The sequence below is a fragment of the Embiotoca jacksoni genome, unplaced genomic scaffold (assembly GCF_022577435.1).
Source record: "Embiotoca jacksoni isolate LCO1_2020_lvr unplaced genomic scaffold, fEmbJac1.0.p SCAF_6, whole genome shotgun sequence".
NCBI lineage: Eukaryota > Metazoa > Chordata > Actinopteri > Embiotocidae > Embiotoca > Embiotoca jacksoni.
The window spans coordinates 22778753-22794300 of NW_027185414.1; the positions used below are offsets into that span (position 1 = coordinate 22778753).

General features: G+C 44.5%; 1 protein-coding gene across 17 annotated transcripts in view; it reads left to right on the plus strand.

Moving 5' to 3' along the window:
- Window positions 1-925: 925 nt before the first annotated feature.
- tle3b (TLE family member 3, transcriptional corepressor b) overlaps window positions 926-15548 on the plus strand; it is a 29647-nt gene continuing 15024 nt past the window's right edge. For 5 of the 17 annotated variants that reach the window (XM_069173612.1, XM_069173614.1, XM_069173616.1 and 2 more), the window contains exons 1-8: window positions 926-1405; window positions 1933-2164; window positions 2802-2902; window positions 3142-3205; window positions 5061-5105; window positions 11441-11503; window positions 12026-12130; window positions 15013-15051. In XM_069173612.1, the coding sequence (XP_069029713.1) occupies window positions 2141-2164; window positions 2802-2902; window positions 3142-3205; window positions 5061-5105; window positions 11441-11503; window positions 12026-12130; window positions 15013-15051 (441 nt within the window). In that variant the 5' untranslated portion in view covers window positions 926-1405; window positions 1933-2140. The remainder of the gene's footprint in view (window positions 1406-1932; window positions 2165-2801; window positions 2903-3141; window positions 3206-5060; window positions 5106-11440; window positions 11504-12025; window positions 12131-15012; window positions 15052-15548) is intronic. The other 12 variants (XM_069173613.1, XM_069173615.1, XM_069173617.1 and 9 more) reach the window with 5 other exon arrangements.

A 15548-nucleotide genomic window follows, 5' to 3' on the forward strand; every position in this document is an offset into this window, starting at 1 on the left:
GCCGTACCCAACGTGGGTTTAATTGACAACCGGGACTCCTGACTGACAGCTTTTCCAGCAGCGAGCCAATTGCAAGCCGCGCAGGAAGACAGCTGCAACACCATTGGACGAGGAGCGTTGAAGTAAGGGGGAGACGGCCCACGTGGGGCCGCGCGCAGCGAGCAACACGTGATAGGCTGAGGCGCAGACGTGTTGTAGCCTACCTAGTGCTGCTGATAGGAAAGCTTGTAGATGCTTGAGGTCTCGTTAGAAATAGGTCGATCAATTCAAGTCACTCAAAGGACACTCTGCTGCAGATGAAGCGGTATTCACAGCTTCTGCGCACTTCGACTCTTGAATGAATTTCTATGAGCTCCCTATTATTCTTGGCATAATAACAGGACGTATTTCTTTTTCATGGCATCTCCACCTCTCCTTCAATTGGGTGCAGAAAGTGCGATACTTCTGTTTCAAACTTAAAACACGTTCAGGGTCACACCAGCTTCACTTATACCTGTTAACAATAAGCACATTTACAGCCTGAAGCTTTTTATTAAAATTATACACACTGTGTTGGACAAGTGCAGTTATTTTCCTGTTTACACCAGTAGCGTGTATATGAATAGTTTTAAATGATAAAAGTCATTGTTGTATACTCTGCAGCAATCTGAAATACTCGGGCACCGGCTGTAACGCACGGACATATAAATTATTGTCTTTGTTTTGAACAAGTTGTTGAACGCACTGAATGTCACTTCAAATCCAAAATGGCGAACGCGTGAGGTCACAGATCGCAGCCCAATCAGCGCGTCGGTCCGCTGGACACCCCACGTGGGGGCAACGCGCTGTGATTGGTCCTGGGTGCTAAACTCCTCCGGAGAACCCAATTGGCTAGTGCAGGGCCCTCTCTCGGCAGTCGGGTCCTCGTGTCAGTGCACAGTCTGTGTGTGGTACAGCGCGCGGCGGAGGAACTGGGTACCCAACGGCAGTCCGGCGGGGTGTTTCACAACGGCCGACATTTTTTTTTAACACGAATAACCGCTTTTAGTCGCCAAATAATATTCTCCGGACCTACTGGAAGATTCGCGTACTGGTACTGGATCTAATACAGGTTTACTTTGAAGTTGTCTGCGGTCAAACAACTCGTCCCAGTCGAGGGGTTTCCAGCGTCCGACCCGACGGAGCAACGCTCTCCGCCTCGGGATCACCGGGGTTTTTTAAAGGACTCTCAGGGGGCCGAAGAAGAAGAAGAAGTGTCTGAGAAAGAGAAACGACGACGGACATTTTCCGCTCTTCTTATCAGCCTTCGGTGACAGTTACAAATCAAGGATATTACGCTGTGTGGATACTATTTTTTGTTTTTAATTTTTTTTTTTTTTTTTTTTTTTTTTTACCTGTGCAAAGGGAGGAATCAGTCGAGACAAAGGTAAAAAAAACGGCTACATGAAGAGAGCCGCTAACGAGACGGGTGGTGCTTGTTGGTGGTGTGGCTTTATGGCAGCCGACTTTGAAAGCAGCAGCTCCTTGTTTTCTGATCTTCCCGGACCACCAAAACAACCGTTGCGTGTGTTCTTTCCCCTTTATGGAAGACAAGTCGTTAGATTTACGAGAAAAGCCGAGCATCATGTCGCTGCGGCTGTGATCAAAACTATAAACTTTGGGATTTATTTGATTCACGGGATCAAAACGCATTGTGCTCGTGTTTTTTTTTTTTTTTTTTTCCTCACCGTAATGCAAATCGAAGCGACATATTTAGATTTCTGACACAAAGTGGGAAATGTTTTGAGAATTTAAAAAAAACAACAACAAAAAAAACCAGTTCATTTTCATTTTTAACGTGACGGATAGTAAGACCAGCCCGGTTGAGTTAGTACAAAGCTTTAATTCGTGTTGTTTTAGGTGCTGTGAATGTGACCCAGCTCCTCCGCTGTGCCCCGCTTTCTGTTTGTTTAGGTACAAAGAAAGGCCGAAGAGGTGATACATCCAGTGGTCGGGGTCTGAGTGTGCGCCTCGCCGCCGAGAACAGGGCTTTGTCCGCCGCCATCCTGCGTGCGTAGGGGAGGGGGGCGGGGGGTGGCGGTGATTTACCGCACCTTCACTGGGATTACGAAGAGAAAGAAAGAGAGAAAACACACCGATTCCCCTGTGTAAAGGACTCGACATGTATCCACAAGGCCGGCATCCGGTAAGTAGCTGTCTTTGTCACTATTTGTAAATTGATGCAAATGCGCCGCCTTTCAAAATAGCCTAATTAGCTCGTCAGAGTGGAGCTGCTGATCTACACCTTACTATTTATGGTCTGCATCGGTGCTGCTGAGGCGCTTCACTCCTACAGGAGAGAAGCTGGAAGAGGGTGTTTATGGGCAACAAGATGGGAGATTTATTTTTATTTTTTATTTTTTTTAAGTCAGTAAAGTAGATCATCACCTTCTCCTGTAAACCGACTTAATTTCTCAGGGTAGTTAGTTGTAGTTGAATTTTTATTGTGCTAAATGGTTAATTGTGCACTGAAATCCCACAACTGTATGTGTTTTTTTTCTTTCTTTTATCCCTCCTTCTCATCCCTGCATACCATGTAACACTATGTTGTGGACGGATTAAGTGATCCACCCCTGTCATTGCACATGTTGTTGAGTGAAAGCCTCTCCTCTGCTGTTCAAGGCTCAGGGGAAATGAGAAGACAAACCATGAAGAGGGAAAAAAAAATACAAATAAACAGTTTATCAAGAGAACGGAGGAGGAGGTTGCTGCGGCAAGAGAGAGATGGGATGTGTGATGATGTTATTTACACCTGTGGTATCTCCAACCTCACATTTTTCCAGGCACCTCACCAGCCAGGGCAGCCTGGGTTCAAGTTCACAGTGGCAGAGTCCTGCGATAGGATCAAAGACGAATTTCAGTTTCTGCAGGCCCAGTATCACAGGTAATGATGAGCCTACTGTAAACAGCATTGGCTTCCTGGAAACAATAGGAAGTGGAAGCTTCTACTGTTTTGTTCCATTACCGTAGCTTCATGCAGCAAAATACTAATGTAGCACACCGAATACATGTTTAAATGTTGTTTTTGTTGTGTGCCCTGCGATCAAGGTATTTGCTCTTGAACCCTTCTCGATTCTCATTACAAGTGAAACGTCATTGTGTTTCCCTCATCTCTCTCTTTAGCCTTAAAGTGGAGTACGATAAACTGGCCAATGAAAAGACAGAGATGCAGCGTCACTACGTCATGGTAAGAGGAACAATTGTAAAACTGTGAATCTGATTTAATGCCGTATCCGCCCTTTTGCCTCAGGTGAGCAGTCACAGGTGGTGCGGCCCTGGTGTTTTGTGGAGGCCATGTTAGATTGTTGACTCATGCCTGTGTTTTCATTGGATAAGAAGGTGCCGGGTGAGTGGAGGGGCAGTTGAAACTCTAGCAGGGGTCAAATGTCCAGCTATTGATTGTGGGGTGTGACGACTCCCCTCTGCGGCTCTGGGGTCCTCTTTATGTCCCACCACCACTCCTCCCTAACACACCCAACGTGACCCACTGGGGGTTAATGACTGGTCTGCTGGCTTTGTGCATGAATCAGACGGTTTCCTGTGTTCTTTTTTTTTTTTTTTTAACTTCATAACTCTCCTGAAGTGAACCGTGGGGGGTCACAACCAGAGGTTTCTCAAATATGGGGAGACTTTATGTGTTTTTCTCTGACCGTGAAGATAATAGACTACTTACTGCTTGCCATTGTCTATTAAATCTCACAATATTAACAAGAATACTTTATCTTGGATCCAGTGTAATATGGGAAACGTAATGTAACATATGTTCCACTTCATCAGACAAAAACTCTGCGCATGTAAAAAGGAAAAACAGTTGGAGTTAGCATCTGTTTTCGGTAATGGATTAATAATTTAATTCCCCTTTACATTCAAGATTCAAAACATTTGCTGTTTACAGCATCTTAAATGTGCTTCCCTTTGTCTTTTATATTAAAAAAAAAATAAATCCAGATTTAGGGCTTTTTTTGGTCAAAACCTGGCAATTTGAAGATGCTTCATCTGGATTTTCTGAGATTTTGTTGTCAGCAAAACAAAAAGCAGATTTGATGATGATGACGACAATCATTTTAGTTCCAGCTCTCATCACAAAACAGTCCTATTAAACATCTAAAACCAGTGATATTAAATGATTGTCCAGCTGTACTACTCACTGAAAATGTTAGTGTAGTCTACATTTTGCTTTGTGCTATTTGTACTGTGTACCAGAGCTTTCACCTTTTTATGGAAAGTACTCTTGAGAATTGAGATAAGTGGCTGATTTCTATCAAAGTGCTGGGTTAAATAAGGGTAAAATGTAAAACAGTTTCAATACAGCAATTAAATCATACTACACTCGGTTCAGAGCTCCCCGATGATCAAATAGAGACAAAGAAATCTGTGCCTCTGTAAAGACAACCCAACTCAAAGGTTCTTGCTAACGCAGACAAATCCTCATTGTGTGCATGGAAAAAGAACAATCTTGATCTGACAAGTGATGTAACTTAGACCTCACACTTAGCTTGTGTATGTGCACACTTATCTTGTTTTTACATGAAAAGAATGACTCTACCCAAACGCAGCAGTACGTTTGTAAAATATTATTTTCCCTGTGTGGAACCAGAAGGTGGTGGGAGTACCTATAATAAATGGAAGCTGTTTGCTGCGTGTTTGATAAACAAGGCAGACAAACTACTCGGCTTTAGTTTGTATCTGTTGGTGGGCTCACACGCTTTTGGCAATCAACGGCAGATAATGTTGTATTCAATAATAGTATCGGCTTTGTTCTTATTTTTTGAAGCCGCAGACGGTGTTTGTGCTCAAAGACAGGCAGAGCCCTGTCGAAGTAAACAAGAGCCAGTCTGCCTGCTGCAGCTACAAAAAGTTCACGAAGTTGTCAACCTCTGGTTAATGTCGGTGTGTCTTTTATGATTTACCTTTCATCTGCAACAGCTTCACTTCTATTGTTTGGGTGCTTTCGAGGACTGATAAAAATATCATATCAGTCAACCACAGTTTTTCACAGCCAACAATTTTTCAAATGTTCTGTCTCCTCCTTTATTTTACAGTACTATGAGATGTCCTATGGGCTCAACATCGAGATGCACAAACAGGTATGTAGCCATATCAGAGATATTCTGTGTACAGCCAAAACACTGATGGTTCTTTTGTCCCAGAGTGATTAAGGAACATAAACACACACACACACATACATGCATACCTGACCTTAGTGTCTACCCTCATCCTTAAATGCCTTTAGGAGACATACACATACTGGCATCCTGCAGTGAAAACGCTGACAACAGTAAGGGCACGCTGCCTGATGGGGATGGTTTGATAAGATTAAACTGAAGTATTTGGCAGACAGTCTGAGAGGATGTGTGTGTGTGTGTGTGTGTGTGTGTGTGTGTGCGTGCGTGTGCGTGTGTGTGCGTGTGTGCTTCATGCCTGCTCTATTCTGTGTCTGCCTCCCCAGTGCCAGTCGGGCTAAAAGCTCATTAGTTCAGCTGCCACCCAGCACTGGGCATCATGCTGCAATGGAGTCGACTTCCACAGGGAACAAAATAATGGACAGTTCCTTCTGCACCACCCAAAGAGCCATTTCAGTAGACTGGAGGCTTGATGGGAAGGTGGAGGGGGGTAGATACATGTCTTCCTAGCCTCAGAAAGAGTGGCCACGTTTCACATCAGGCTCCTTTGTTTTGCCTCCAGTTGTTCTTTTGGTCTGGAGGTAGGTTGGACTGGTGTTTGTGGAAACCAAAATACTGAATTAACTTTAACATTAACTTAAATTCTGCTGAAGGTTCCTTGTGCAGGACACGAAAAGGTCAGGAGCCCCAGCAGAGCTTTGACCTTCATCTGGATGAAAATAAGTGCTTTATTCAATGACCTTGTTATGTATTTTGTCTGCTGTTAAAGGCATGTTGACCATCCAGTCGGTGTTCTCAGTTAAGTATGGTTTTGAACAAAATCTTGAGAAGAAAACTATAGTTATATCAAGAAAAATTGGAAAAAATACCAGACTTTTGGACTGTTGGTTAAACAAAAGTAGCTCTCATGGCACTACGGATCCTACTTATATTATCTGATAATGAAAAAAAGTTGTTATTTGAAGGTCGGTTTTTAAAAAACTGAATTCAAAATTCAGTATCGCACAACAACCTGTATCGTTTGTCACATACCTGTAAGATGTCTGGAGGTATTTTGAGCATGTCATCTGAAGAGTGTGCACAGATTCAGGGGTTTGCACGCCGTCTGGTTGGCTGTAATCAGTTTGATAACTTTTGGTGTGATTGGATGTTTGCTGGTGTCGACAGGAGGTGTTCCCACACACAGCCCTAAATCCAAAATCACCCCTCTCTAAAAGTCAAATTACACCTGTAAACAACTCTACATAACAACTTGATTTAACTGAAGGTGTGACCTCAGGCCTTTTAGTCAGCCGTGTGAAACCCAATCCGCATAATGTTTTATTCTTTGCACTTCAAAAGAAAGATTGACATGATCTCCAGATGTCCCTCTTTTATCTTTCGACACTTACGTTTCCATTTTCTCTGATTCGGACTCGCCTTGTGTTTCCCTGTCGCCTCTGCCTCCTCCATTCTCCTTCTCCGCCTCCTTCTCGTGCCCTCATGTCTTTTCACTGCTCCCTCTCCCCCACCCCCACCTGTCTGCCCCGCCACCCCAACTATGTGATGTGAATGATGGCCCTTGTGTCATTAGCTGTGTGATATGATGTATGAGAGTGGGAGTCTGTCAGAGAGGGAGAAAGAGAGATGGAGAGAGGTGGGGTGGGTGGAGGCTTCATGGCCCTCAGATCCAGAAGGTTAATGGCATCAGTGGGAGGGTAGCCCAGTTGGAACAGCAGCGCACTGCGCAATTCATCAGGCGTAGACGTTTTTTTTTTTTTTTTTTTTTTGTAGGCACATGATTGTGTGTGTGTGTGTGTGTGTGTGTGTGTGTGTGTGTGTGTGTGTGTGTGTGTGTGTGTGTGTGCGCGCGCGTGTGTGCCGCGCCGCTAACTAGGTGTGTTTTCTGTTTATCAATGAGCTAAGCCTGCCCACCCCCTCCACGTTCTTCATCTTCTGTCAGGCACTTATCACCAGCAAGGAAGGAGATTGAAGCGATGCAGGGTGGGGGTGGAGCTAGTTGTTGTGGGTGGATGCTGGTGGTGGTGGACAAAACAAGTGGGTAAAACAAAACAAAAGGAGGGGGGGGGGTGGCAGGAAAGGAGTGAGGCTTCAGGGTAAATGGGTTAATCGACTTGTCCTCTCCTGTGCATCTCCTTTGTTTATCAATAAGCCCGGTGGAGTCGACGGGGCTCTCTGAATAATGCATGACTCCTGCCACCTCCCTTCCTCGCTCTCCCTTTACCCATCCCCGGTGAATGAGGGTTTGTGATGACATCAGCGAGAGGTAAACAGACGGCCCTTAGCAGTCCCTGTTATTGGTACGGAGGGAGGGAGGCTGGATTATTGGATGTAGGCTTGTGTTGCAGATTTATTGCGGTGTGAAAAAGACGCGATCAACTCACTTTGTGTTGTTATCACGCCAAAGCTGGATTGAAAAGCTACAAACACGCACGCACACACGCACGCACACACACACACACACACACACACACACACACACACACACACACACACACACACACACGCGCACACACACACACGCGTGCATTTCAATAAATAGATAGTCACATCCCTACATGGTAACACCAGTTGTGTCTTTACACACAAACACACCGTCATCCAAGTTCCAGCAGCCACACAGTTTTCCCTCCGCGGCTGCTGATCTGATCGGTTGCTATGAAAGGGATCTGTGTGACTGCCGGGGGGTAATTTGTTTTGACAGTGTCTCTTATGATGGCAAAGAGTGCAGGGTGGAGGTAATCACCCTCGCTTGCTGTCAATAAGTGATTTTAATTAGCGCAGCTCATTAGGCGGCCTCAGCAACGTGCCCTGCTGACTTTGTGGTGGGGGTTGCTTTGTTTTCGCTGTTGTGGTCCCTGTTTATGTCTCTTGTACACTTGCCAACATTTTGATTTCTGTTCTCTCTTTGGTAAATTGAAAGCAGCACAAAGTCCTGTGCCTTGCTATTATATTTGACTGCTTAACCTTGTGGCACCTTAGGTCGCCATTTTGTGAATCTGCTGTACGTATCCATTTCCTCACTTGTTGAATGATTGGGGGAAACAGAGAGAGTGCTTTATCAAGGAGAGTCATGTCCGTTTCCTGGAGGAAGAGGGTGAAAGGAGGAGCAGAGGGAGGGAGAAAGAGAGCTTGTGCAAATGAATAATTTATACAGGATTCCTGGAATTGTTTGCCAAGGTGATGATGGCCGATCTGTCTCAAAGCCAAAACAAACTGACTACGAGAACACACACAGTCTCTCATGGGAGGTTGACGAGGTTACTGGAGGCTGTGAGACATGCTTTATTTTGATAGGCAGGCTAGGAGGAGCTGGTAGAGCGGTGTTACACAATGAAGGTTCGGGTGTATCTGTGTAGTCAGCCAGCTGATGATGAAACTTTTGTGTGTATGTCTATAGATGTCACCTGCATAATTCAAATAAGTATGAAAAAGATATCGTCGACATGATGATTTGAACTCTTAACGAAATCAGATGTAATCTGTTGGAAAACCGCTCATTTCCATGGGCCCCCCCCCCTGCAGAAAAGGATGCTGCTTCCTTTTTGTGTTTATGAGCTCAAAATAGAATGACATGCACATGCAAAACATTCTTCATGCATTTGTAATGAACAAGATACCTCTAAGTGCCTCTTTCTTCCTCTGCTCTGGCTGAGAAGTATATTCCCAAACAGCCATCTCTGCCCCCCCCCCCCCCCCCCTCCATCATATGCCACTTGTTTTCCTCGCCAATTGAATCCTCGTCAGAGACTCTGCTCTCCAACTCGGGGGCTAATGCCTGGAGCGACAAACAGCCAAATGGCTTTCAACGCACCATTGACAGAGGGATGCAATGGAGAGAGAGCCTCTCCAAGCTCTGATGCTACTAGACAACCCTGAGTACCTGTAATTGTGGAGCTGCAGTGAAAAGCTTCTGCTGGCTCAAAGGCTTCTGTTTTCAGTGGCTTTAAGTGACAATAAACTCTTTCCAGTGCCTGCCTCTGCCACTAAAAGCACTGTGGAAAAATAGTGCCTCCAAAGTAAAGTGGGAGTCGTTATGAGCGCTGCGAGTCATTGGATGTGTTATCAGTGTTTTTCCCCTTCAAAATGGCTGTCAAAAAGTTGTGCAAATATGCCGTGTGCCCATTTGCCCTCCTTAACATATGTGAACTCTGTCTGAACAGAGTGGAGTGACTAAATTTGAAAAGGAAGGACAAGTTGTAGCTGATAATGACAGCGGCACAGTTAATGAGTTTACGGTAAGTCTCTCGGGTTGGCTGTGAGTCAGCTTTGCCCTGATTTTGCAAAAAATAAGCAGCAAAAAGAAAAAGAAAAATGGATGTAAAGGAAGTCTGTCCCATTGTTTTGTCTCCTCGCGCCAAAGCAATATTTCAAGTTGGGCCGTAAATTTCATTGGAAGTCACGGGTTCAGGAACAAAAAAAACAGCTCAGCGTGATGTCAGCTGTCAAAGCACCAGGTGCTCCCGCTTTCCTTTCAGAATGAATCGTTGAGAGAAACCTGTGTTTATAGCACAGCACACTGAACAATTCAACAAAAAAGGCAGAGTGCACCTGAATTCCATGAATGTTTTGGGCTTCAAATGGCGGCCCTGAAGTGGTGATTTGCTATGAACAAATGGATGCCTTTCTGTGTGAGTGAGGGTTTGTAATGTAGTTGCTCTACTAGCTGAGTGTATCAGCATACCGCTGTTTCTACAATCCCCATGTTGCTCCCATTGCAGCCATTTCCAGAGAAGTGGTGTGATACTGAAACACTCTTAGCCTACTATGTGTCATTGTATCCAGCCCCCGCTAATGATGATGGTTTATGAGTCTCCAAAGAGCTCCCTCCTTCTCTTTCTCCCCGCCTCTCTATGTCAGCCCTCCCTCCCCCTCCTCCCCCGTGTAGCCCCCCTCCCCACTTCCCCACTCCCAGTTATCCCTCATTAATTTCCCGTGCCGATCAGATCGACAGGCCGAAAATTCAATTTAATGACCTGCCTCTGTGCTGCGCCTAATATGATTTTACAGGCTGTTCTGGTCAGAGCCCCAGCCCAATTTACATAACGATCAGCCGTGCCAGATAGCGTTGCCCCAGCAACAGAAGAGGGGGAAGATGAGAGAGGAAGAGGAAGGAGGGAGGGCACGGAGGAGAGTAGTGGAGATTAGCATGAAGGGGTGTGAAGAAGCATTTGGAGGAGGAGAGGGAGGGAGGGGAGAAAGCACAGCGCGTCTGAGGTCAGACGGGGGTTGTGAGATAATTCCTGACAGGCCAGCAAAGGTCCGTCCCCTCCTCTTCGTTCCTTCTTTTCCTGGCTCCCCCCCTCCAAAATGAAAAGAGTGACATAGAGGTTGTGCAGAAAGCTACTGGCACCTCCTGTCCCCGCTGTCCCCCTTTCTTTCTCCCCCTCTTTCCTCCCTCCCCCTTTCACAGTCAAACAAGGTTAAGGAAGAAAATGAGTGGAATGCAGCAGCGTATAAAACGGCGGGAAGGACCTCTTCAACCCACACACACCTGCTGGGCCTCCACCCCTAATCTCTCACAATCAATTAGTTCACCTCCCCGATTCAGTCAAACCACATTACCTTAGTGTCAAATCAGAGGGCTTCACTTCACCATTCATCACCCCCACACATACCCCACCCATTTTTTCTTTATTATGCTTTCTACTTTTGTGTTCCTCTTCTTCCTCTCCTCGTCTTCCTCGTCTCCCCCCCACCCCCCACCCCCCCCCCCCCCCTCTCTCTCTCTCTCTCTCTCTCTCTCTCTCTGTGGAAAGTGCAGATTTAAAAAAAATAAAAAGAAAAAAAGAAATAGGCTTGGGCAAAATGTCTTGGGACCTTCAAGTGCGGTAGGCGGGCAGTGCCCCGTATCCATTTGTCCAAATGCAGCGCTGTAAAGTGCTCTACGTACACCGAGCGCTGCAGTATCATCTTACTCTGCCAGCTAATATTCTGCGGTCGATACCAAAGATGCCTCTGACAGATAGGGCCAGAGTTAACCTGTCTGCTTCAGCGTGCCCCACCCCCCTCTGTATGGGCAGTAATTATGAAGTATGGACCTCATTAGGCTCTCTCCAGCCAGATGGTATTAGCATATTTCAGCCTCCTAATGAAATAAGGCCCGAGTCTAATGGAGGCAGGAGAGAAGGGGAAGTAAATTTGTTCTAAGGCGGTCCCTGTTTAGTTAAGAAATACACGGCCTGCCCTGATGGATGCTGCACACATTAGTGTTGTTTTATAGGTAATTTAACTGCTCAATTCTTCTGCAGTATACTGAAAGACTGTCATTCTCATGTTTGCTTTCTCTTCTCCTACAGACTGAAATTGCCAAACGCCTCAATGCAATTCTGGCTCAGATCATGCCCTTCTTGTCACAAGAGGTAAGTGTCAACCCAGCTAACAGCGTTTTAAAGATGACAATGAGAACCATTTCTTTCACAATGTCCTGTATCTATACAGGACATTGTGAGAGTGGCTATTGTGCAGAGACCTTGGAGTGATAAGGCATCTAATAAAGTGCAAGGCATGAATGCAGTGGATTTAGCAATACAGATTTTTATCATTTCAATAATGAAAAGGTTATCGGAGTGACAATTTAAGGAGCATAACCCACCAAATAATATATTTTAATCTGAGATTTTATGAAAGCTAGTGCATTATTTTAATCACACATCAGTTCTTTATTCAAGATTCTCTATCATGTACTGTCCCGCAGATGCAGACTATAGTAAGACTGTAGGAAGGCCTATTGTGCATTATAAAGTATTTTTCCTCTCCGCTGAAAGGTCCATTTGTAAACTTATGTAGGTGAATCATCGGACGAGGTTTTTTTTTTTTTTTTTTTTTTTTTTTAATGAATTCTTCTCCATCAGGAATCTAATCTTTGTGTTTGTGTCCTGCAGCATCAACAGCAGGTAGCTCAGGCTGTTGAGCGTGCCAAGCAGGTGACGATGACTGAGCTGAATGCTATCATCGGGGTACGTGGACTTCCCAATCTGCCTCTGACTGTGTGTATACCCCCTCTTCTTCCTTCATTTGACCTGAGGCCAGGGGCAAAACTGCATGCACAGAGGAGGACCGGCAAGCGTGTTACATTACGCTCACGGGTTTATTTCACCTTTCTGCGCTTCAGCTGAGGTGTTGCATGTCAAGAATAACCTGGGAAAGGGCAATAGATTCAGGAGAAAAATAGGGGTGAAAAGGGGATAAAAGTAGCTTATCGCATTAATCTCCAACCATTTTCTCTTTCCTGTCTGTGGCATTTGAATGTTCAGACTGAATACAAACTAGTAATGCCAACGTCCTCCTCCCTCGTGCAGAGTTGTCCCCGTCTCCAGAGGTCTATTATGGTTTTATTAAGTTAACAATGTTTGCAATGTGCTTGTCAATGTGATGTTTACTGCTGTAGTTTCTCTGATTGTTGGTTAACCGTGACCCGACAGCAGGGCAGAGCGCAGTTCCTAACTGCTGCTCTGCTCAGATTATCTCTTCTCAGGCAGAGTCAAAGAACATCTGATATATAGCAATACAGTCCAGACTGAGATCAGATCATGGTGTTTCTCAGATTTCACTTTGGCTGCACTTTAATTAGATAAAAGGTTCCAGCCAACAGGCTTACCCCTACCTCTGACCCAATAGTAGGAGGAATTAGAGTGGTCAGGTCAGGACAATCCTTGTGATTGCAACAGAGATTACAGCAGTACGAATTTAGCAGATACTGAACGTTTGGTAGGTGTAGTGGATAAAAGATTTAGCCTGCATTCAAGGAAAGGGAAATCTCCTGCTGTTCCAACTTGAAGTGTTTGCACATTATTCCCTGAAGTTACTGCAGCTGCTAGCATCAAGTCACGTCATTTCACTAGCCTAAATTAGCTCTTTTTAGTGGTATGTATTGTGCTTTGTTGATAAGTAAAACCAGACAGGAACAAATACTTTCCAATATCGTTCCCTCAGCCAAATTGAATCCGTTTGTGTTCATATTGGATTTTATTTACATGTAACTGCCAGGAATGGTGGATTTGCCTCCATTTTGTTAGACGTTTGTTGACTGTACGTCTTTTTGCCAGGCAGGAGATATTGTCGCAATCAGAAATCCCCTGATTTACAACTCAGAGCCTGTTTGTAAACAGCTTTTTGTCACTCATCTGCTCAGATTTGAATAACAATGTGTGCATGCGGCCAGGATATCCCTAGTATTATTTCTTACTAGGTTCTTATTGTTTTGAACAAATATTGGCTCTAAGCTGTACTCTTTTACCCTTTCAATACTAAGAGTTTTATTTTCATCAAAAGATTAATTTAAAAGCATCTGCAGCAATCCAGACTTTAATGGAGGAAGGAGTGCACTTCAAAAACCAATAATTGGTCTATTAATTGTTTCCACAACCCTAAACACACAAAGTCCAGCCTGGACAAATAGACATTGTAGTGATTTGGTCTTCCATCTGCTTATATTTAAAAACTATAAGCCTAGCTGCTTTTTAATAGCCAGCTGGGACCTGGATAAGTGACCCTTTTGATTAGCCCTCTGTAGAAGAGGTTAGTCAGCGGTTAGTTCGTCCCAGCGGCAGGAGGTCAAGTCCAGTGAGAGGCGGATATCGAAATTCGATTAAGTTAAATGAGCAGGGAGCACAACCCACAGTTTTATAGGTAATTACTCCCTATTTCCTACAGGGAAACTGTCCACAACACGACTGACCCTGCCTTCATTAAGGATGGGCAGGGCCAGACTGCACACACACTAAGACGAGGACATGTCAGGTGATCAGTCTCCATGTCCCCTCAGTGTGGCTGAGGTGGTGCTGCCGTGGTGTCGTCATGAAAGTCTCAGATACTCCGACAACATCAGACAGATTTCTACAGCAGTAAGATCACACATTCGATTTGAGTGGAGACACACAAACACTAAAGATAGATGTTTGCCCTGCGGGGACCACCTGGAGCTCTGAGTGTCAGTATGTGATGCAGTATGTACAGTGTATGCATATTCACAGTATATTAATGTCCCCCAAACACAGAACCACCCTCTCCTCCCAGCTGGAGGTGCCTGAGGCCAAATGCAACACATTTATTTCCACAGTAAACTAGTGTTTGACATTGTGATGCCTTTTGTAAATTTTAAGTTCTTGTTTCCATGATATTAAACAAAATCATGAGTTTCTTTCGACCGAAGTGGGCTGAGCTGTGTTCAGGGGACTAAAAAGCTGAGACAAAAACACAAACTGGTCTCCACTGTTTTGCATAAGTTTTGGCCAGAGGCGGCATATGATTGAGTCTGATTTGACAAGTGTCAGAGGTGGCGTCTCATTTCCATGCGCCTACCCTCATTTCCATGATTTCAACGTAGGGCAAGATTATAGCTGGATAACAGTTAAGGAGTCGGTTACAAATGGTGTGCTGTTTATCACGTTTCATGTAAATGCTAATCTGTGGCACACAACATAAACTTTTACACCGCCTGGTTTTGCTTTTGATGTCACTGGTTCTTTTGATGTCACTGGTTCATTCGCTTCTTTACATGTCTTATTTGAATATGCATATTTATTTCTTAGAGTAAGAGTGTCCACATTGACTCATGGTTAGACTTATCAACATCCACACATTTTGCTACAAGCAGTTATTGCATAAGGTTTTTTTTTTTTTTTTTTCAGAATTAAGATCCATCGACCGATCATGATTTTTATCCCATTATTTATTTTTGTATGTTATATAAAAATACATTAGTATCACAGTGACTTTCTTTACAGACCCAAAGATGAACTGATCAATGAAAAGAACAAAAACAATCTGCAGATAAATTGATGAACGTAACTATCAGGTGCAGCCCTCTTGTTGTTGTTTGTTATCATTTCTGGCTGAATTTCTCCTCTTCCTCTCTCCTGTGACCCAGCAGCAGCAGCCGCCTCATAGTGTCTACCCAGCCTTCATGGTCAGTGTTCAGAGGAGAAGTGTTTCGAATTGCCTGCTTGCCGTCTTAATGTCTGTTTTTTTGTGAGGGGAGATTATGCCTTTTGGAGACAACGCACAACTTGAGTGTGTTTGGATATTTTGGGCATCTTGTCCTTTGTCCGCCCGACTCGGGTGCCACTGATTTGACAGAACTTTATGTCTGTCTGACGACTAACCTGAACAATGCTCCCAATGTCTCTTGTCCTACTGCAATACTGTTTCATTCTCCTTTTAATGTACGTTGCATTCTTATCTTTGTGGCGACGACTGAAGAAAATATGATGAGCTACAGAGGCTGTTGTAAAGCACAGAATAAGTGGGTAATGCGGCGATCATTGCCAGACTTATTAAGCCAGTCTGCCAGCTGGTTTGTGCTGGTGCTGTTGATGCTTGTTCCACCTGACAGTACCGTTCTGCAGGGAGCCAGCTTCGCCTAGTTAACTTTAATTGCCTGTTTCCTGTGGAAGTTGCCTGAGC